Source organism: Botrytis byssoidea, assembly GCF_014898295.1.
Source record: "Botrytis byssoidea strain MUCL 94 chromosome Unknown BBYS_022, whole genome shotgun sequence".
Lineage (NCBI taxonomy): Eukaryota > Fungi > Ascomycota > Leotiomycetes > Helotiales > Sclerotiniaceae > Botrytis > Botrytis byssoidea.
In genome coordinates this window covers 18097-40375 of record NW_024065863.1, presented here as the reverse complement: position 1 = coordinate 40375, position 22279 = coordinate 18097, and the positions used below count along the sequence as shown (strand labels likewise).

The window sequence follows — 22279 nt, the reverse complement described above, 5'->3', positions numbered from 1 at the left end:
TCCTGGCCATCGAATTCTCTCGCATGTAAGTCACATTCACTATCTAGTCCACGTCCTCCACCGCTTGGTAGAATATCTCAAAAGTTTCGTTGCATATCTGCTTCAGGCTATGGATGCCTATTGATGCCTATGCCAGATAGTCTTTAGGTATCATTCGGATTCGAAAGCATCTCATAATTAGTCATTACTTGTCATAAATGCCAGGCTGATTTCCCATTCTGAAGATGGCAATGATACTCAGAAAAACATTCCTCACCTAGCGACGAGACAAGATACCCGGACAGGCCTATTGCATCAAGAGGACGACTGTTGTAAAAGGCCAAAGATGTACCAAGATGTGAACCCAGTCAATAGCCTATCTTGCACCTCTGTTAGTGTCCTGAAGCAGCCTGCATAAGTAACGCCATCAGAAGCTTGGGATCTGTATCGAAGGTCTTGATTCCCCTGCTTGATGAAGTACCATTATACTGATAGGATTTAGAAATACCATCACCAATCATGAAGGTTTATTTGGAGAACTTCTGGCCACAAGGAGTATATCTTGATGGATTTTTGTTGGGGATCTAGGGTGAATGATGATCTCTTTAATAAATGCATCGAGGAGGATCGAGCCTTGTCTTCTTCTCGTAATCTTAGAGAAAACATACATCGAATATGAGGTCTTCATACCTTCTTTCCGACCTTAGAGCATGCAAATAATGAGGTGTCGTTGTTGATGGTGGGGTAGAGAGTGCGATCACACCGGCCAAAAGGTTATGACTCAGTATGCTTTATGACTTCAACATTACGCTACACTTCAAAGCTCATAGAATACATGTTACACAAATTATAAGAAACGTAGGGCAAAAATTTCCAGTAAGATGTCATTGCTTCAGTCGAAGATTCAATATTATGAAGTCGTATCCTCACCCTTCACCTTGCCCATTTCTGTGAGATCATTACATGTGACAGCTGCCTTGTTATTCTACCATTACTATAAATAGAACATCAATATCATAAAAAGATCATCACGTAAAGAGATGAGTCAAGTTGCAAACGGGAAATATCTTACGATCTAATCATCCACTGTCCTGACAAAACCTACATCTTCATTGGTCCATCTAGATGACCTCACTGATATGGCGTGTCGTAGGTCTTCGAAACTTCTAGTTTTTGCTATTGCCTGGAATCACAGCAAAGCAAAAGATTTGAAGACACAGATTGATATCAGAATCGTTCCGACAGAAGTTAAGAAATAATTGCTGGCAGACGTCGTCTTTTTCGTAAATATGGACGACCCCTTACTACAACTGGCGGGCCTACCAGGAATGAGGTCTCTCGGAAACGGTCCACTCCCTGACGACGGAGTTGATCGCACACCAACCCAAAGATATCTTTACAACACCAGGGCATCGTATGACAGTAAAGGATGGTCGAAAGATTTCTTATCCACTGACGGTCGAGTAAGATACTTGGAACGCAGCAATTTAGCCCCGTTTTCGACAAATAGAAATACCTTCCTTGGTTTGCCTTGCGATCACAAGGATGATTGTAATATTGGTTATAATCATTGGACCAGCCCATCAGCTACAAGATTTATTCCCTGTGGACAAATGGTACCATACTATCTCAACGGCCATGGTTGTTGTCCAAATTGGTAATATTGCACATCGTTAACGTTTCATGATATATACTAACACTAATCATAGGCTTCTCAGGGGTCTTATGCTTCTACCTTTGCCAATTAGAGAAATTATCTACGAGCAAATCGTTCATTATGAGGATCTCCTTAGTTGGGTTTCCACGAATGATGAATCGACACAGACAGTAAAGACTAAGGAAACAGACTCCAGTTTCGTCTTTAAGCAGTATTATGGGGTTCCTAAACTCGAAGATAAGATTAAGATAACCACGTGCCATGCAATGGGAGAGTTTTGTTGGATAAGAGGGTTCGCGGAAGCGTTGCGAAGACGAGAAAACGACGGTAGCCAAGAGGCGAAAGAGGTTTTGATCGACTTTCTTGGATTCCTTATCCCACGTGTGTTGTGGTCTATGAAATGCTGCAACCAGCGATGGAAGAGTGATCTTAATGTTCCTATCATTGAGGTGTGTAATTAACTTGCCACCATGACGATTTGCTTTTCCATTGTAATTGAAAGGCTAACAAAGTTACTCTTGCAGAAATCTTTGACGTGGTTGAAGAGAAATAAATTGTTCCATCCCTGCATAAAGCACATCTCTATAGATTTCGACTCTAGAGATGAGTTTAATGTACCTTTCTTTGAGGGTTTTGTTGCTTTATGTCGGTATATATCAATCGATCTTCCCAGCCTTGATTCTGCAATTCTCTGGTTGACGATTGCTGAAGATGATTTCCAGGAGGTCTTATGATCTCCAATGAGGTTTCCTTGGGTCCGATCTTTTAGAGAATTGCGAATTGAGAAGGTTGACATCTGCCCGATGTTGACCAAATTGGGAGAATTAGACGAGTCCAGGAGGGATAGGTCACGATATTGCATCAATGAAAGGTCTAATTACTTTTGGGATTTCCATCACGTTAGGCTTGGTTTACAAAGCCTTCTTCTCAAGGATTCGAATAATGAGAGAGAATCAATCACTCATATATTGACCCCGAGTTCTAAGCTTTGGAGCTATACAGATGACATGGATGATGATGCCTACGTCTCATTACAGTATATGGACGGTTGGCTTAGCTATACTGACGATATTGCTGATGATGCTTACCTTTCACTGCAACTTATGGAAGGATGGAACAAGAAACCTCTCAAGTCGCCTCGCTTTGAAGGATCAAGAAGTTTCGCAAACTTTTGAGACTACAAAGATGTCAATTACCTCGTCAAAGTCCTCTCAATCAGTTAGTACCGCAGCAAAATATTCGGCGGGCAGAACAAGCGGCTTTTCGCAATCTTCTTCCAGGTGACGGGTAGCCAAGATCGATCTGGTATCAAATGAAGTTGTAAACTAGTATTAGATTAACAACAAGCGATGAGCTTCAAAAAATAGAACAGACTTTTCGTGATATTACCGCCGAAACTTTGAAATGCAACCTAGTACAAAAAGCTCGATTTGTTAGCACAGTCTGGCTATAGTGCTTTCAAAGCAGGAAAAACAGGATTCAAATGAAATTCAGGATTTTTTGCGTCTAATTTCATCTTTGAAGGAAGTTCCTCATCATTGTTACCAAATGTGACTGCGCTAAACTCTTACTTTACTAGAGATTTACTTAGTTAATCGAACAAACATCCTTTTCCTATGTATCGAACTAGTTCTTGATCAGAATATATTCATAGACTCTAAGGCGATCATTTACAGACTTTAGAGATAAATTGAGGGGAGCTAAAAATGAATGTCCAATGAGTGAGTATCGAGGAAATTGTTTGATTCGTCAATAAAGGACACGTATAATGATAGCTGTCAGCTTCAATAGTCGAAAATAAACTCTTCCTAACGTGAAGAATATGATCAAACTTTACTAAATCGACTCTCGTGATCGGAAAAAGATCTTCAAAAATCGATAGTATTGAAATTAGAGTCCTAAGTAGTGAGCTTAGGCGAATGACACAATTTTAGCTTGGAGATCTTCATTTTAATTGGGGTATAAAAGTCTGCACTTCCCCTGCAATTCTAGATTTCTTTTCAACTTCTGAATTCATCATAAATGAATATGGAGTTGAGTAATCTTCTGTTCGTTTCCCGAATGGATCCATCCTGTCGAGGACGATCAAATCTACCCTAATAGTCCTTTCGCCTCGAATCCTGAGGCTCAGGCCTGACAGCTTCTACGACAATCATCGCCACTCAAGACTTCAATGTGCAAGCTCTATCAACTGGTAAGACACCTCCTCTTCCTCCTGAATCGATGTTCAAAGCTCAAGAATTATGTCTAAAGAAGAACTAGCAAGGATCGATCAGCTCAAAGCTTTCACAACTAATCATGTGCAGACCCAAGACGCTTATCAGGTCGGTATTTTTCATCTCTTATGATAATTTGAGCTAACGTGATGAACCTTCAGATCAAAGCTTTATCCTATCAGATGTATCATACCGATTCAACTACTGAATACTCTGGTGTACAATTGGACAATGAAGTCATTCAATCTCTAAATCCGAATGTAGAATTGAGATAGTTTGAAATGCTGAGCTTACTCTAATCGCTATAATATGTCCAAACATTAGACTATTCTCATGGTTTGTATGACTCTACAGAATGAAATATCTTCCAATCTCACGATGGTTCAGATTTCTGAGTACATTCAAACATTGAAAGCATTCGATTTAAAGTATCTTTACGAGGTTGTTTACTCCAAGACATCGAAAGACTTTCGAACATCGAAAGTGTCTCATTGTTGGACAGTAATCCGGACTCATGTACATTCTACCTTCATTCCCATTTCGCCAATCACTATCTGCGAATGAGGCTAGTGTTCGGTATCAACTATATATTTTACATTTAACGACAAACCACCCTCGTTTGGAACGATCCCTTAGCGGAGTGGTTAGTAATGTTACTTAATCCCTCATGCCTCCCTTTTTTGGTAATGTGAACAAAGTCCTGTGAAGGATGATGTTCACATTATTAACTGTGGATCCCATGTGTTCGGCGGGTTGGACAGCTGTCATGATCTTCATACACTCCGGTGTATGTTTTGATTTGATGGTGTGCAAGCTGGTGTCCGCGTTATTTTAGAGCTCTTATGCTTGGGGCTGGAAGTGAGAGTGCAAAAACAAAGGGGAATTCCCTTTTGCACTTCCTTCAAATCTTTGGCACGATGTTTTCGCTAGACTCTAAAATACGGACCTCCTGCTGAAATCTGGGATCTACAGGAAGGAAAATGGCAAAAACTCAAGAGTTATCTTGTTATAACCCTCCTTATGTGTGTAGTCTTTCCGACTACAACATCATGGGGGGTTAGTTTCGACGGAAAGCAACTTGATGTCTGTTTTCTTTCGGACTACAACATTCAAAGTGCGTTTCGACGGAAAGCAACTTGATGTTCGTTTTCTCTTCGATTACAACATTCAAAAGCTTTGCCTGTGGAGAAATTCATTTGCAACAGTTCTAAGGTAAATAATACTACCCCTTTCCTTTTGCTACAACATGCTCATCTATCATCTAGACACGACAACAACAATATTTTAATATGTATCTTATGATTCACACACGACGCATTCATGAAAACATCGAAATCGGTCAATAATCATTAACGTAATCGAAAGCTACGACTACTCGTGATTGACTTCTAGGACTCTAACATAGCGGGAGCAAATGGATAATCAAGGCCAAGATCTAGGTGTGTTCCCGCCGAAAAGCAACTTGAGGATTTTCGCATCTTGAGTGATTACAACATCAAGGTGGAGTCACTCTTTGTTACGAAATCACTATTCAAAACTACGTTGTTCCGCGATTACTTCCTGGCTTCTGACTCCTTGCCATCCAAAGACCAGACCAGCAATTACGATCACATTCCAATTAGTGCTATGCTTGCGCATGATCATTCCCACATTTTCAGTGTCATTACACCACTGAGAACAACTTCAAGACCAAGATCCAGGATAAGGAGTGGATTTGTTCGGGAAGCGATTCGATCATTCCTTCTTCTTGACTGCATGAATCTATGGGCAACGTCAAGGCCAAGATTCATGTCTCGCCTGATTGCATCAAGGCCAAAGTCTCGTTCGTTATCGCAATTAAGCAGGACTCAAAGCCAACCACATTCTTTAAGCTTTTCTCTAACCACTCAAACTGGTACTGGCCTGAACTTGATGAAATACACACAATACCAAGACATTAAGTACAGCAGACTGTGAGATGCAATCGCGAGGACTATGAATGCAGATTCGGGAAGTGGTAAAAGTCAATTGTGAAGGCTAAGATTCAAGTTTTTCTTTTTCAAAATTTATCAAAATTTAAAATATATCCTACTTTCATATTACAACGAGACGGCATTCCGCTAGTTCAACACTTCGCTTTTCGTGATCATCCAACATTCGACCATCTCGCTTTCATCGACTGCATATTCAAATTTTGGATCTCGATTCTATGGAAGAAAATGAGTGGATGGATTATTTCAAAGGGAGATAGGGATATGGCAGGATGGAAATGAGGAGAATGATAAAGGGTGGTGGATAGACAAAGTAAAATGAACGATGCAGGAATAATTTCAACAAAATCGTATACATGTATGCATCAGATTTAATGACAAAATTCTCGTGTGAATAATTATATATAATTTTTATCGGTGTGAGTAAAATATTACAATATGAGAATAAAAATACAAATCTATGGGGAATCTCTAATGACCATCTGTAACGCCCACAAACCATTCTATTTCATTACCATCATCATCTCTAACCATCCCCTCGTACAGATCATTACATCATCCATCTTCTCCAGCCCCATCCCCCACCCCGAACCGTCAAGCTCACCATCTCCCCACCTCTACCCCCTAAGGCGTACTCACATAACTTCTCTGTCTCTCCAACTCCTCCTCCCCCGCCCTCCTCTCCCCCTCCTCCTTCTTCCCCACATCCTCCTCATCCTCCCCTCCATAAGCAAAGCGACTCTTCTCCCTAATCTTCGCGCCCCACACCCAGAACACAAACGGAATCGCACAGCACGCCAACGCTATAAAAGCCAGCAACGAACTCGCCCATTGGTATCCCAGTCGCGCATACATTTGTTCCGTGAAAAGCACCACCGCAGCTCCCCAAAACGATCGCAGGAAAGTTTTCGCCGCGAGCGCGGAAGCCGCTTGATGTTGATAGCTATCAACGAGATAATTGTTCGCAGCGTTGTAGAGGAAGATGAATCCGAATCCGACGGGAAAGCCGCCGATCGCGGGGCCGATCCAATGGAGATGCGGATAGGAAGTCCAAGCGAAGATGAAGAGGCCGATGGGGATGAACCAGCATGAACACATCATGGGGATGAGTCTCACTTCGGCGGGGGGATGTCCGTTGTATTTTCGTACTTGGGTCATGTAATTGCGGTTTACGATGGGAGCGCACAGAGCCGAGGCGATGACCCCGAGAGCGAGAGGGATGAACATGAGTCCGGTGGTGCCTGCGGAGTAACCTTTTCCTTCTTGGTAGACGATGGGGAAGGCGACGAAGAACATGTAGAGGAGACCGTAGAGGACGCTCATGTAGAGAGAAATGAGGAAGACGATAAGTTCCCCGAAGAGCAATTGAAAAGGGCGGATGAGGAAGATACGGAGACGTTCGGCGAAGGGCCGGAGATCGAGATCTTGTTCTGTGACGTGTTCCGGGTTGCCGGTTTGCTCGCGCATTTTCTTGGCTCGTCGCGCGAGAATTGTAGGGGCGTAGGTTTCGGGGACCGTGAAGGTGATGAGGACCCAGACGATGAAGGCGAAGATGATTTGGATGTAGTAGAGCCAGCGCCAGCCTGCTGCGTCGGAGAGGAAGCCACCGATTAGAGGACCGATTGCGGGACCAATGAAAGGGGCGGCGGAGAAGGCGGCCATAGGCACACCGCGTTCTTCGGTACGCCAGAGATCGGCGAGGGTGCCGCCTACGAGGGTCATGGGGGCTGAGAACCATATACCATCGAGAGCGCGACAGACGAGGAGGGTTTCGATATTTTGGGCGACGGCGCAGGGAATGATGAAGATTACTGCGAGGAATAATGTAACTCCGTATATCCAGCGGCGACCGACAACTTCGGAAAGAGGAGCAAACATCATTGGACCTGATATGTGTTAGCTTTCTTTTTTCAACTTAAGATATACACCAAAGAATGAAAATCAACATACCAATACCAAAACCCATCACGAAAACCGTGATACTAACAAGAGCTACCTCCTCCGAAACGTTAAATTCCTCTTCCACACCAATCAGATCCGCCGTAATAATTGACGAAGCGAGGGCCACCACAAAACACGTCATTGCAACCACCATGGTAATATACCACTTAAACGCCTTTGACCAATTTTTAGGATTCTCCGGATCATCGGGGAGGAAAGTAACGAGTTTATAATCTATCTTTCCATTTGTTTTTGCAGAGGGAATTTCACCTTCTGCTTTCTCGGCTGTGTATTCGGAGAGATTGGCATGGGGACTGAGCGTTCGATAGGGAAGATTGATGTCGAGATTTGGATCTCGGGTTTCTTTTCGCGAGAGATGGGTTGGGGTGTTTTGGAGCGTGGTACTGCCGCGTCGGGAGTGTGTGGATTTGTGGGTGGGAGTATGGGTGATGGGTACTTGGGGGTCTCTTGGATGATTGCTGAGAATGGAGTCATAGAGGACATCTTTGGGATTCGAGGTACTACTCTCTGTGTCTGACATTTTGATGGAGATGGATGTGGATGTTTACCATGCGATATATTAGATATGGTGGGTGTATAGACGGCTCTTACAAGCGTGAGAGAAAAAGACAAAGTAAGAATGCAAGACAAAAAAAAAAAAATATGAAGCCCAATGTAGCAAATAAACAAAATCCCCTCACAAAGGTACCTTGACCTTTATATATCTTCCACCATCCAGATGCTCACTTCCGCTCTCACCCATACAACATCCTCAAGATCCGACATCCTCCTCTCAACATTCACACACTCGACTCAAATACCCTATACACACTAGTTATCACCACTCAGCGATCCACAAAAAAATCCCACAACCCTGTCTCAGATCTTCAAAGTCAATGTAAAACCGTCCCACGACGCGATGTTTTCAGATAACAGAAAACCAAGCGATATCAAAAACTTTATTCTTGCCGACTTACATCCGCTATCATCCGGGCTTGTGTTGGTCTGCGAGCTGATGTTGTGGGTGGAGATGATTCTGTGTCTAGGGTGATGAATAAACCTCGTTTAAAGCCTGGGAGTAAAGGAGACGGGAATAAGTATCGAATAGGGTTGTTTTTTTTTGGAGACAATTTACTGTGGTGATGGGTTGGGAGATTGGTGGAGGGATGAGATCATCGCATCTCTTGTATCTCATTTGAGATGCTATACTGTGTTTTCTGTATGAGAAATAGCCTATATACATACCTACCTACTCATACATAACCCCAAACATCCAAAGATTCGGTATTGAATCAATCATCCTGTGAAAAATGTTATTTATTCCAAGGCTCACCTTGAATCCACAAACCATAAACACACTCACAAACCTAACACCACAACATCGCACCACAGCACAGCAGACCACACAATCTAGACCCTCCCCCTCCCTCCCTCTCTCAATACCTACTTCGTACAAAGTGTACACGCCACCATCATCCCCTGTCCCGACCAGTACAAGACCCATCACAACAATTAGCCCCTCCCAAACACCATCATCTTGGCACACCATTCGGCCCATCCATTCGGCCCATTGCGTTGCAAAATTTTTCCCCCATCCCCATCACCACCCATCCCGTTTCCTGATAACACATTATGTCGTTCCTGCGATGCGGTCACGGCCCGAGGTAATGAGTATGGGATTTCTCGGTTGTGCTTTTGTCGTTGCCGATGTCGGGTGCAGGGATGTTGGGCGTTGGCTTGCGTACGGCGTAGGGCTGAGTGGATGGTGCAGGGGTGGAGATGCGTGTGTATATCTAGGTAGGTAGGTAAGGAGGTAAATCTAGGTGTACTGGATGGGTATGAAAAGGTGATGAAGGTTTTATTTTACGGAAGGTTGGAATTTGATATTTGATAAATAACTATTAATTCCAAAGCGGAAGAATAAAGAATGAGAGAAAGATAAAAGTATGTTCAACACACATCAAAAACCCTTCTCATTCCCCCCTCAAAATCCTCGAAATACACAGATCCATTTACAACAATACCGATGAGCTTATTTATCAATGGGTATTCATTTCTAAATCTCGATCCGATTTTACATCTACCTGCTACGCTATGTTTTGCGCAGAGTATAGGTAGGTACTTAGCACTATCGGATCAGCACTTTGCATGTATGTACTTGAACTTATATACTCTTTTTTAGTGAGCTATAAGCAGATTACCTACTCCTACTAAGTCCTTCCAAGAATATTTATCCTCGTTATTTACGCGTGTTTGATTCTGAAGTAAGAAGCACATTCTCGACCCTGCCATCCAGCAGGAAATATCTTGCCGCTCCTGACCTCCCAAGTTCTACGGGAAAGACATTCCACAACGTCAAATCTATCCAAAAATACACTAGATCCAAAACCATTTCCCCCTCGCTCAAAGCATCGCCGTAGCATCCAGCACCGGAATATCCATACTCAGGAAAGAGTCCCAATCAAACCCGGTAAAATCCATCGAGCCGATATTCGGCATTCCAGGCATGATCCCATTCCCATTCCCATTCACATTCGCATTTCCCATCATCGTCGGCGCCAGCATCATCTGTCTAGTGTTAAAAGTGGACATCGGTAATTGGTTAGTCTGCATTGGTTCTATCCTGGTCTTGAGGCCCTGGCCGAGAATATTAATTTCTTCCTGTTTCCTCTTTTGAGATAACTCCACGAGGGTTCGAGCCGTTGCTGCAGATTCTGTAAGTGAGCGAGTGGTGAAACAGCGGGATACTGCATCTAGAGTTTCGAGAGCTTCGCCGATATGCGAGAGTGATTCGGGGGTATCTATGACAAGGAGGATACAGACGAACTGAAAGGGGATATTGGCAACGTGCCACCAAGGTTGACGATTCTCTACCATTTTCATTACGGATCCTAAGCCTTTGATACCAATTGATATCACCTGAGAGATGGTATCCTGTGATATAGTTGAGGCGAGGAGACGTAACCGGCGGTACAATCCTAAGCCCAAGTTCGTTTGTGAAAGTATGGCTCCATCTGATCGAGCATGAAATCTGTAGATCGATTCTATACCTGCTTCGAATTCTACGGACGTATGGTTCGTGTCCTGATCGAGGCGTTCTGATATCTGAAACAAGGCGAGATAATCGAGTGTGATATCCGCTTCACTTTCGGGCGAGGGAAAAGGAGGTGTAGGTATTTTCACAGTAACCTTCGACCGACCATAATCATTCGCAACCCACGAATTCATCAGTCGAGCAATCCAAAATAATCTCTGCATATTCAAGACGCCACAACCGATTCCTCTCTCGAGCTCCGCATCGCTACTGCTGTTATCCGAATCATCTTCCATTCCTACACTTTCAATAATGTGCATTGTCGTACAACTGGCAATCCAGGCAGCGTGAGGACAGGCCGTACATCTCAAGAAAAGTGTCCTCAATACCCATGCGACCACATGGTGCCGAGAAGGATAGTTCAGCACACTCGTCGTTTCCAAAGCCATCTTTGCCAATTCCACCAATTGTGCTTCTGCTGGACTGGGATTGCCACCCGAAAACAAAGATCCCAATGCTGCAACACCACACAAGATGGGATCGTGGGGATCAGAGTTTTCCAGATTTAATCCCCATCTCTCAACAATCTTTCGATCAAACAAATCTCTCTTGAAGATTCCAAAGATTTGATGCGTCGTATCAAAATAATGATTTGCGAGTCTCTGCATCTCAGCTTGCCCTATCACTCTCGTGATCGGCGGTTGAGCATATGATTGTTCATCCTTGAGACCCAAATTCCAAGCCAAATGCGGTTTACTCAACTTCCCAGCATCCAATTTCAAAGCCAAAGAAGCGGCAAAAGCTTTCCCCCAAAGATTTGTATCTTTGGCACCACTGGTATGAGGGACATGAGCACTTTCACTATCTGCTCTCTCCCGTTCATCTCGATGATGAATGCTCGCATCAGGTGAACTGTGACTTTGCGAAACATCCGTGTCGTGATCTTTCAGAGTATGTCTTCTCCGTTTCCTCGGACCAAGTTCATAATGACATTCGTAGCCGTATCGAATACATGTAGCGCAAGGCTCCGATCCATCACAACGCTTCTTTCTCGATTTACAAGGTTGACATGCACGTTTGACCCGTTGCCGCCCAGGTCGGATGTCAGGTCGGATGTCAGAGCCTTGTTGGTTTGGTAAGTTGGGATCGATTTGCTGATCTCCCGCAAAAGGTTGCGGCTGCACTTGTTGATTCGATTCGGTTGGTTGGTTCAATAATTGATTATCCATCTTCCTTTTCTTTTTCTCTCAATATAAGTAGGTGGTAGAATTGATTCAATGAAAATGATTTTTTGGTTCAAACTCAAATGTTTTAATGAAATTTTGCGCCTCCGGGATAGGTTCTAATTCGGCCGAAGTCTCATGTAGGACTTTCCAAACCCCTGTTCAGTAAAGAATACAAAATCGCTCACCAAAATTCTCTAATGCTTATCAAGAAATACTCTTTTCAGGAGGTTGATAAGTTATATCATGTATAACTATATATATATATATAATTATGCGTATTAATGTTGTTCTTGCATCAATTGATACAGTTGATAATTTTCAGTATCAAGGTAGGTATCCTCGGTACTTGCTTGACATGTAAGATCCCAATCTAGATTTAATCTTCCTCACCTAGTGATAATTGTTTGAGTCAGGAGTTCGAAAGATTCTATGATACCTGCTATTTCCGGGATTCCCTCTCACCAAAGCTTCTTGCAGAAAAGATCTGTCGGATACAAGTTACAACGGGATATTCGGTCATCGATCCACTTTATCTGGATTTAGCACTGAACTTTGATGAGGAAGAGATTTAAGAGACTTCAATGCAGGAAAGCTTTGATGTCGTCTTCAAAATGTCATCTGTGATTACTCATCATCATGGTGAAAGAAAACAAGATGTGATTGTAGCAGAGCGTAGGTATTGGATGGTAGCAGTTTGAACTCATTAATACCTTCAGACTCGAGATCCTTCTCCAAACTACCCTTTTGAACAAACGTCGTCACCAAATATGATATTGATACTCGAACCGATAGAAAATAATACTCAAAGAATTGATAGGATACAATAGAATTGCTACCGACGATGTCGATGCTAGTCTCTACGCAACGCACACAATGACGCACGGAGTCGATTCCACTCAAACCAGTGTGATCTCACCAAGACTTCACAGCACAGCCAACAAACCACCACCGAGATTTATCCGACTACATCTCATTCCAGATCAAACCGCGACAATATCATGACTTCCACCATGCGGACACCAATTGGTAAGTGATGAGAACCAGGTGTACAATGAATAAATCCCCCAGCTTCCCATCTCCTTCTCAAACATTGCAGTTTGAACAATCGAATCGAACAGAAATCAAGTCCAGCCAAGTCAAGTCAAGTCAAGTCTATCTTCTCGCATCAAACTATCACTCATAATTCAGGACCATCTCATCCATCATCCACCTTAAACACTACCTCCCCACCTACCGGACACCACTTCAAATTCATATTCATATTCATATTCAAATTCAAATTCAATTCCCATTCCAATTGCGGATTCACCAACATCAACATCAATACTTCCATCTCCCAAGTACTCCGATGAATTGAAATAAGTAGAAGGGAAAAAGAATGATCAGATATAGATAGCTTTAGTACTTTTCATCTTCTGAATTCCCCCATCACATATGGTATATAGAACTCTTTTACAGTTCATCTCTATCTCTATCTCTATCTCTATCTCTATCTCTATCTCTACACTCCTCATTAATCATATACACCGAACCACTACACTACATCCTCCCCCAACCCTCCCTCTATCTCCTCTACATCCCCCCCCCCCCTACTCTTCCCCCCCATTCCTCTTCATCCTTCTCCTAACCTATTCATTCCCCCCGCTTGCCTCTCTTCCTCTCCCTATACCTTTCTATCACCTATCACCTATCACCTATCACCCATCACCCATCACCCATCACCCATCATCTATCACCCATCATCTATCACCCCATCCCCATTCAATCTCAATCTACACTCCACCTCATTCCATTCCATACTCCTCTTCATTCCTTTATCCTACCAATGCCCAATAATATCACTTCTATAATAGTAATAATAATGAATATCTTTCTCCTCTCCCGTTCTCCTCTTTCCTCTCAACCCTCATTTAAAACAGAAGAGCTGTAGACTTTCTTTCTTCTTGTTCTTCCTCCCATCTCCCATCTCCATCCCATCTCCATCCCATCTCCATTCTATCTCCCATCCCACCCCCTCCAAAAACCCTCAAGACTTCCCTCAAGATTTCCCTCAAGATTTCCCTCAAGACTCCCCTCAAAACCTCCCCCCCCCCAAAAATACCAAAACTCTAGAACCCAAAAAGCAAAAAGCAGAAAGGAAAAAGGAAAGAAACAAACTACCAAAGGATCTGCACAAGACATACACATAGTACGCAACCTGATATAAAATATACGAGGATAGTAATTATTATATGAATCATTGCGAGCGTGAGTATGAGAAGAAGTAGAAACAGGGGCGGGAGTAGAAGCATAAAGATATAACCAAGTGCTTTATATATCAAGTGCCCACAAAGATGATTCCACAGTTCCGATAATCAATACGTATCCGATATAATAAAATTTGAATTTGATGCAGTGAAGATATGAATTTATTGAATCATATTATATGTTATTGCTAAGACTAAGTTATCTAGAAATATTCTGCATCTCCCAATTCCAATTCAATTCGATTCGATGATGTAATGCAACTCCCGAGAAGAGAGTAGAAGAGCACGCGCGCGAAAGGAAAAAAAGAGAAATTGCAACCTATCAAGATGACGCTTTGCTCACTATAAAGATCGAACGCACCTTTGATCTAGGTACTCTCATTACTTTGGGGGCTTCCTCGGGTCCTCGTTTACTCATTTCAATTCGAAATCTGCTGTTCATCCTAAACGATGCGTATAGCTTTCGGAATTTTGCTCAGCATGTTGCATGACTGCTCCTACGTATTTCGCTTTGAATCATTTCCTCCTTGGACGAGGCCTCCCTGTGACAGGCGAGGTTTGAAGTTGACATTTTCATCCTCACTTTCTTTGTTAATGTCGAAAATTCAACCCCGCACACTTTTCGTCACACAATTCCTCATTTTCTATTATCTACACTTGACCCACGCTCGCCTCGTATTGTATCCAGATAATCTCCTCTCGATGAGTCTATACTTGGTCTTAAAGAAGAACTTGAGCTCCTTCTTCTTCTCGCTCGAGATTCATTTGGATTCAAAGGGTTGAGACCTGATGTACGAGCGAAGAGATTGAGAATATCGGATAGAGTAATGACACCTGTCAAACGACCTGAGATGCGTGCACCGGGTAAAGCTGCGGCAGATACGGTAGGGAATGAAGGAGAAGGCGGCACGGAACCACTGCCACTGGGTTGTTGAACAACAGAGGCATGTGCGAGGGATGGGGTTGCAGGAGCTGATGGAGACGGAGATGCCGATTCGACGACCCACATACGGTGAGACCTGGTTGCGACAAGTTTCGCTACAGTATGGGCGAGAGTCGAATATGGGTTGACGTGAAAGACCGGAAATGAATCCTTTCCATCACCAATTCCTCGTTCGCTCAATATGACAGAGATGAAATGTATGCAAGAGGATTGAAGGAGAGGTAGACTACTTGTGTGTGTAAGAAGTTTAGTGTCAGCTGTTGATATGTTACCAACAACATTTGCAGCGTTGTCAACCACTGCAATACTGGTTAGTCCTTCGTTGCTCATGAGCTGAAGAGCATCGGTGAGAAGTTTGTCACCACTAGACCCGTGTTAGCAGAGGTTATGTTGTGAGGATACTGACAACTCACTTGATTGCGATAGCGTGCTGTGTTCCAATATTCAAATCTCTCAGAATAGTTGGATATAACTGATCGATGGCTGGAAAACTACTACCATTATCCCATAGAAATTTAACCAATTTCAACTGACTCAAAATTCCCACAACTGTTGTAGTGCCTGGCTTGCAAACAAGAATACGATGTACACCACTGCCAAATATCTCTACGGCTTTCGAAAGGTCTTCCGATTCCGAAAGGGTTGTCAGAGGTTCTTTTTTGGCAAGTGTTACTACATCTCGAAGTGGAATAGGTGCGCGCTCCTGAGCTTTGCTTGCTAATTGCGAATATGTATCTGTTTGTTCCTCATCGGGGCTTGCTAATCCAAGGACTACAAGTAAGTATGCATTGAGGTCGTTGTAGTCGAAGCTGTCGCAAGCAGCCACATCGTTTGGAGTTTCGCGGATAAGAATGACATTTGGGGGGCCGGATTCTATGAGCGCCTATCGAAGAGATTAACATTCAAAATGAATAACATGAAGAGACTTATGCAAACCTTTGTCGCATGTTCAACATCTGTATCAAGTTCACACCAATGGATATCAGATTTCTGTACCAATTCTCCAACGTGAATTTGTCTCCAATCCCTTCCTGCGAATTTTGGATCTCCACCTTTTTGTGCCGGGGGGTGATTTAGTAACTCTTGAACCGCAGCTTGTGTGAATGATGGATGCCTTTGAGCTCTTGGTGATTGACGTAGATTATCGGCGAAGCTCGAACGATGATTGATATTGGCAGGATTGATATTACTCGGTGAAGAAGTACTTTGCCTCGGAGGAGGGTCGAAGACTGTGCGATCTGCCATGGCAGAGAGAGATTAATATGAGACTTGAATTTATCGCTACCCAAGTATGTAGTTTGTTCTTTGGGATTGTATGAGTCGTGATTTTAATTTGTTGGATTGATGATTTTTGATTTTGATTGTTGTTGGAGCATAGATGGGAATGATGATCATAGCGAACATGGATTGAGGGGTAGCAGCACGCTAAGATCCCTTCCGATCTAAAAAATTGGGGTAAATTTGGTCATGATGACTGTTTAAGTAGTTAATATAAATTGTGATTTGCTGTAAATTACGAGGGGAAGGGATGATATTTACTACCAAGTTTGATCATATTTTGAGAATGGGATAACGTAGTTTATCAGTGCATGCACTATATCAGTATGTGCATCACGAATTTTATATACAAAATATGTTTGTGTGTAATTGTGCACTTTCTTTATTTATTAATATAATTAGATTTTTTAAGGAAATTATTATATTTGTTTATATAAATAATATGAAAATCGAATTATTTTCCAAAATTTTAAATTAAAATAAAAATTCTTATTAAAATAATTTTTTTGTAATGAAAATCGTAACAATTTCAACTTTTCTAGAAATATAATAGGAATATTTATATAAAATTTAGATTTCTAAATATCTTATTTTTATTATTATTTAATATATTTTTTTTTGGAAAAAAATAATGATTTGTTATTAAAATACAAATCTTAAAAAAAGATTAATTTAGATGTATTTTGAAGTGGTGCATATACTGATATAGTGCACACACTAATAAACTACGTTAATACAGAGATGTTTGAAGGGAGGGAGAGAAGAGAAGAGAGGAATAGGAATTTGTGATTTGCGATTTGCGTTTTGCGAGGAGCATTGGGTAGGTATTTGAGTATATGAGTACAATCTTTATTTACGATCATTTAGGTAGGTAATTGATGAGGACCTAATATCTAAGTAGACAGGATGTTCTGTTATTCTTTGCTCTTCACGTCCTTACACTCATATCATTTATGGTATATCAAATTTACCAGACCCTTGACCTCTTGCCAGCCAACACTTTTGTTACCTAGGTATTAATAGAGGGGCAATCGGTATGATACACGAACCCAGTAACACGGCCATTCATACCTATCAAATGTTCTTTCGTACTACCCAGAGTGCCTAGGTACTCTTCATGATTCAAGGATCAGTGGTGCGCGCGTCCATCTCGAAAGAAGGCCAATACGTAGGATGAGATGGAATGATGAGGCTGTGTTCTGACCACTTATGGTCACCCAGTACTGACTGGATAGATCGGTACTATGAGTTACTTCTTAGGCATGGAAAGGAAGGAGTAACATTGGTGTCTTCATCAATCAGTCTTTCATCAGCAAGGGGTTCCAAGGAGGGGTACCTAGATTAGAAAATAGAGGAGACGCATTATCGTTCCGAGAATCAAGTCATAATTACCCGGCAACCTACTACCTAGGTACGTAGGTAGGTCGTAGTACCCTTACCTTATCCTCACATCGTCAGTGAATGAATGGTAGGTATTATAATAAAACTTTGTGAAAGGACTGAGACATGAATACCTAGGTAGGTACGGTAGCTGGATTGTAATGTATCGTACTGGTAATGTCATGTACATAATAATGTATATATTCAAGACCAGTATCAAGGGTTCTCCATGAGTACGGTCACCTTGTACCTGTTGGTATTCATTGAATTAAAACCGTCGCTGACAAGGCCTTTCATTCATTAGCCATACCATAGCCCATTATCGTAGAGTAGAGACCACTAAGATGGATCCGAGATTTTAGCGCGAGAGTCACTTTATTAAATGCTTGGTGATCTCCAAAAAAAAAATTGGGAGGGAATTCTAAAATGCTAAAATTCTAAAATTCCAAAATCTAAAAATCCCAAACCCCCACCACGACAACACAACTTTATCCAACGTCAACTTTCTAAATAAAGAATTCTTTCTTTCCCTTCCGACAAATCGTTACGCTTTCGATTTTCTTATCATTTCGTACAATAATTCTCTTCCATCCTCGACTTTGTAGGAATTAAGGCGCATTGAATGCGCCTCGCGCCCAAGTTTACAACTTCTTCCTTAATATTCGACGTTCCGATCCCTCGTCCCCTTTGAAACCCTTCGAGTCTTCCCACCCACATTCCACCATCATGTCTGTCCTTCCAGCAGATGCGCATGCAGAGCTTGCACAGTTGCTGTCTGCTCTACAGTCTACCGACAATAATGTCCGTACGCAGGCTGAAGAGCACTTGAACAACAACTGGGTAGCCACCAAGCCTGAAATGTTATTGATGGGCTTGGTTGAACAAATATATGGTTCCAACGACTCAACTGTAAGATTCATCTCTTGTCTCAACATCCCACTTGAACATTCATGTCCCTAATTTCAATCATCTTCTAGACTCGATCCTTTGCAGCAGTTATCTTCCGTCGTATCGCATCCAAGTCTCGCAAGACTGATGAGAACAACTCGATCGAATTATTTCTCGCCATTCCAAAACAAGAAGCATATATTATCCGACAAAAGCTCATAGAGGCATTAGGCCTGGAGAAGTCGAATCCAGTCAGAAATAAGATTGGAGATGCGGTCGCTGAAATAGCTAGAGAATATTCTGATAATGGTATGATACTTGGGCCCAGGAAATGTTCAAGGAGGTCAATCTAACATTTCATAGGTGAACAGTGGCCAGAAATCTTGGGTGTTCTCTCTACCCTGAGTTCTTCACAAATAGCTGGACAGAGAGAAATAGCGTTCAGAATATTCTCTACGACTCCTGGCATAATCGAAAAGCAACATGAAGATACAGTATTAACAGCTTTCAAGAATGGTTTCCAGGATACCGAAACTGCAGTGAGTTCCCTTGACTGTTAAGATACACGGCAATCACTAATCACACAACAAGGTCCGCTTGGCAGCTATGGAAGCATTTACATCATTTTTCTCCAGTCTCGGCAAGAAGTCACAGTTAAAATATTATGGCCTTATTCCAGAAGTCCTTTCGATCCTACCACCCTTGAAGGAAAGTCTGGACTCGGATAGTCTCAGCACAGCACTTATCTCACTCATGACCCTCGCAGAGGTTGCTCCCAAGATGTTTAAACCTTTATTTCACAACCTAGTCACATTCTGTATTCAAACAATCCAGGAGAAGGAATTGAGCGACGTGGTTCGCCAAAATGCCCTCGAGCTCATGGCAACATTTGCCGATTATGCTCCAGCTATGGTCAAGAAAGATTCGAGCTTTGTGACGGATATGATTACTCAATGTCTGAGTCTCATGACTGACATTGGCGAGGATGACGACGATGCAGCCGAATGGAATGCTTCAGATGATGTACGAATATCCCCACTCAATTTATCAAACCACTAACTGACTTAAACAGATGGATCCAGAGGAGAGCGACCTGAATCACGTTGCTGGTGAGCAATGTATGGATCGATTGGCAAACAAGCTCGGAGGATCAATTATTTTGGCACCTACCTTCAACTGGCTTCCCAGAATGATGCTTTCCGAAGCATGGAGAGATAGGCATGCTGCATTGATGGCCATCTCAGCGATTTCAGAAGGCTGCAGGGATTTGATGGTTGGAGAGCTGAAAACAGTTCTAGAGCTTGTTGTCCCTGCTTTGAGTGATCAGCATCCGCGTGTGCGTTGGGCCGGTTGCAATGCTCTTGGACAGATGAGTACCGATTTTGCAGGAACTATGCAGGAGCAATATCACGAAATTGTAGTAGGCAGCATTATCCCGGTCCTCAAGAGCCCAGAGCCACGTGTCCAAGCTCATGCAGCAGCAGCTCTCGTCAATTTCTGTGAAGAGGCTGAAAAGGGGACCCTTGAGCCATACCTCGATGACTTGTTGAGTAACTTGTTCCAACTCCTTCAAAGCCCAAAGAGATATGTTCAAGAACAAGCTCTCTCTACCATCGCAACTATTGCAGACTCCGCAGAAAAAGCCTTTGCCAAATACTACGATACCTTGATGCCTATTCTCTTCAACGTTTTGAAGGCAGAATCAACAAAGGAGCTCCGTCTGCTACGCGCAAAAGCAATGGAATGCGCTACACTAATTGCTTTGGCAGTCGGAAAAGAGCGATTAGGCAACGACGCAATCGACTTGGTCAAATTGTTGGCCAATGTTCAGCAAGGCATTGTGGATCCGGATGATCCACAAGCTCAATACCTCATGCACTGCTGGGGACGTATGTGTAGGGTTATGGGAACCGACTTCCTCGCATATCTTGAATATGTCATGCCTCCTCTCTTGGAGTTGGCAAGTGCTAAAGCAGATATTCAACTTCTTGATGATGAGGATGAAGTTGAGGCCGTACAGGCACAAGAGGGCTGGGAGCTTGTTCCACTCAAGGGCAAAGTCATCGGCATCAAAACTAGCACTCTTGATGACAAGCACATGGCCATCGAGCTCTTGGTGGTCTACGCTCAAGTCTTGGAGGCCCATTTTGCTCCCTACGTGCAGGGTGTTATGGTGAACATTGCCTTGCCAGGTCTGGCATTCTTCTTCCATGATCCTGTTCGAGTGGTCTCGGCGAAGTGTGTGCCGCAATTACTCAATTCCTACAAGAAAGCATACGGTCCTGAGTCTTCTCAGCTACGAGACCTTTGGGGAGCAACAATCCCCAAGGTTCTCGAGGTTCTGAGTGCCGAACCAGCTATTGATACACTTGCTGAGATGTATCAATGCTTTTACGAGTCGGTGGAAGTTATGGGCAAGAATTGTCTTCCTAGGCAACAAATGGATCTATTTATGGATTCTGCTATTTCTGCCCTAGAAGACTACAAAGAACGCGTTAAGGCTAGGGCAGAAGAACGAGCTGATGCCAATCTAGAAGAAGGTGATGAAGACTCCGATGAAACAACTTACGCTATTGAAGACGATCAAACTCTGCTTTCCGACATGAACAAGGCATTCCACTGTATCTTCAAGAACCATGGTCCCGCTTTCTTAGAATCGTGGCAGAAACTCCTCACAACATATTCCGCTTTTCTTTCAAGCGAGGATCCCACACAAAGACAATGGGGATTGTGTATCATTGATGATGTCCTCGAGTTCTGCGGTGCAGAGAGCGCTAGATATATGGAACCCCTTATCAAGGGTCCCTTGATTGTTGGATGCCAAGACCCTGCTCCCGCCAATCGTCAAGCCGCTACATATGGTATTGGTGTCGCAGCCCACAGAGGAGGTGCACCCTGGACCGAGTTTGTAGGCAACACAATCCAGCTCTTGTTTGATGCTACGCAAATCCCCGACGCTAGAGGCGATGAACATGTTTACGCGACAGAAAATGCATGTGCTGCCATTGCCAAGATATTACATTACAATGCATCTGGTGTTGCGAATCAACAAGCAGTCGTCACAGCATGGATCGATACTTTACCTATTGTCAACGATGAAGAGGCTGCTCCATATGCATACCTTTTCCTTGTTCAGCTCATTGAACAGTAAGTTTATATATCCAAAATTTGATTTATACATGACTAACACATCTAGACAAAATCCTGCCGTTACTTCTCAACCAGCCAAGGTCTTTGTTTTCGTTGCTCAAGCTCTTGCAGGTCAAACACTACAAGGCCAGACTGCAAACAGAGTTGTGGAAGCTACCAAAGCCCTCCTTGCTGCCGCAAGTTTAAATCCCGCTCAACTTTTGGCGCAACTTTCCTCCGAGACACAAGTAAAGGTTCATCCATGGTTTGCTTGATCTTTCACTTTGCCTTGGGATTGATATTCGACCTTCATGGGTGGTGGAGAGTATGAGATGAAGTTTTGATGATAGAATGATACCATATGAGCACGTATATTTTCCGGGTTACCATTG

At 42.8% G+C, this 22279-nt stretch overlaps 5 protein-coding genes across 5 annotated transcripts; 2 read left to right on the top strand and 3 right to left on the bottom strand.

Annotated features, from left to right (window-relative positions):
• Positions 1-1268: 1268 nt before the first annotated feature.
• EAE97_009406 (uncharacterized protein) lies at positions 1269-2097 on the top strand (the record flags this gene model as incomplete). Its single annotated transcript, XM_038879921.1, has 2 exons — positions 1269-1636; positions 1689-2097. The coding sequence occupies 2 exons, from the start codon at positions 1269-1271 to the stop codon at positions 2095-2097; spliced, it is 777 nt and encodes a 258-aa protein (XP_038729032.1).
• A 4349-nt stretch (positions 2098-6446) lies between these two features.
• On the bottom strand, positions 6447-8424 carry EAE97_009405 (uncharacterized protein; the record flags this gene model as incomplete). The annotated part of the gene is made up of 2 exons (XM_038879920.1): positions 7773-8424; positions 6447-7708 (listed from the first exon to the last, which is right to left on the bottom strand). Exons 1-2 carry the CDS (start codon positions 8302-8304, stop codon positions 6447-6449), a joined length of 1794 nt encoding a protein of 597 aa, XP_038729031.1. The 5' UTR covers positions 8305-8424.
• Positions 8425-10166: 1742 nt separating this feature from the next.
• Positions 10167-12026, bottom strand: EAE97_009404 (uncharacterized protein; the record flags this gene model as incomplete). The annotated part of the gene is made up of 1 exon (XM_038879919.1): positions 10167-12026. The coding sequence occupies one exon, from the start codon at positions 12024-12026 to the stop codon at positions 10167-10169; it is 1860 nt and encodes a 619-aa protein (XP_038729030.1).
• Positions 12027-14906: 2880 nt separating this feature from the next.
• On the bottom strand, positions 14907-16457 carry EAE97_009403 (uncharacterized protein; the record flags this gene model as incomplete). The annotated part of the gene is made up of 3 exons (XM_038879918.1): positions 14907-15576; positions 15626-16095; positions 16149-16457. The coding sequence occupies 3 exons, from the start codon at positions 16455-16457 to the stop codon at positions 14907-14909; spliced, it is 1449 nt and encodes a 482-aa protein (XP_038729029.1).
• A 2139-nt stretch (positions 16458-18596) lies between these two features.
• EAE97_009402 (uncharacterized protein) lies at positions 18597-22162 on the top strand (the record flags this gene model as incomplete). The annotated part of the gene is made up of 6 exons (XM_038879917.1): positions 18597-18779; positions 18848-19067; positions 19122-19297; positions 19350-19781; positions 19831-21905; positions 21955-22162. 6 exons carry the CDS (start codon positions 18597-18599, stop codon positions 22160-22162), a joined length of 3294 nt encoding a protein of 1097 aa, XP_038729028.1.
• Between the last annotated feature and the right edge of the window lie 117 nt (positions 22163-22279).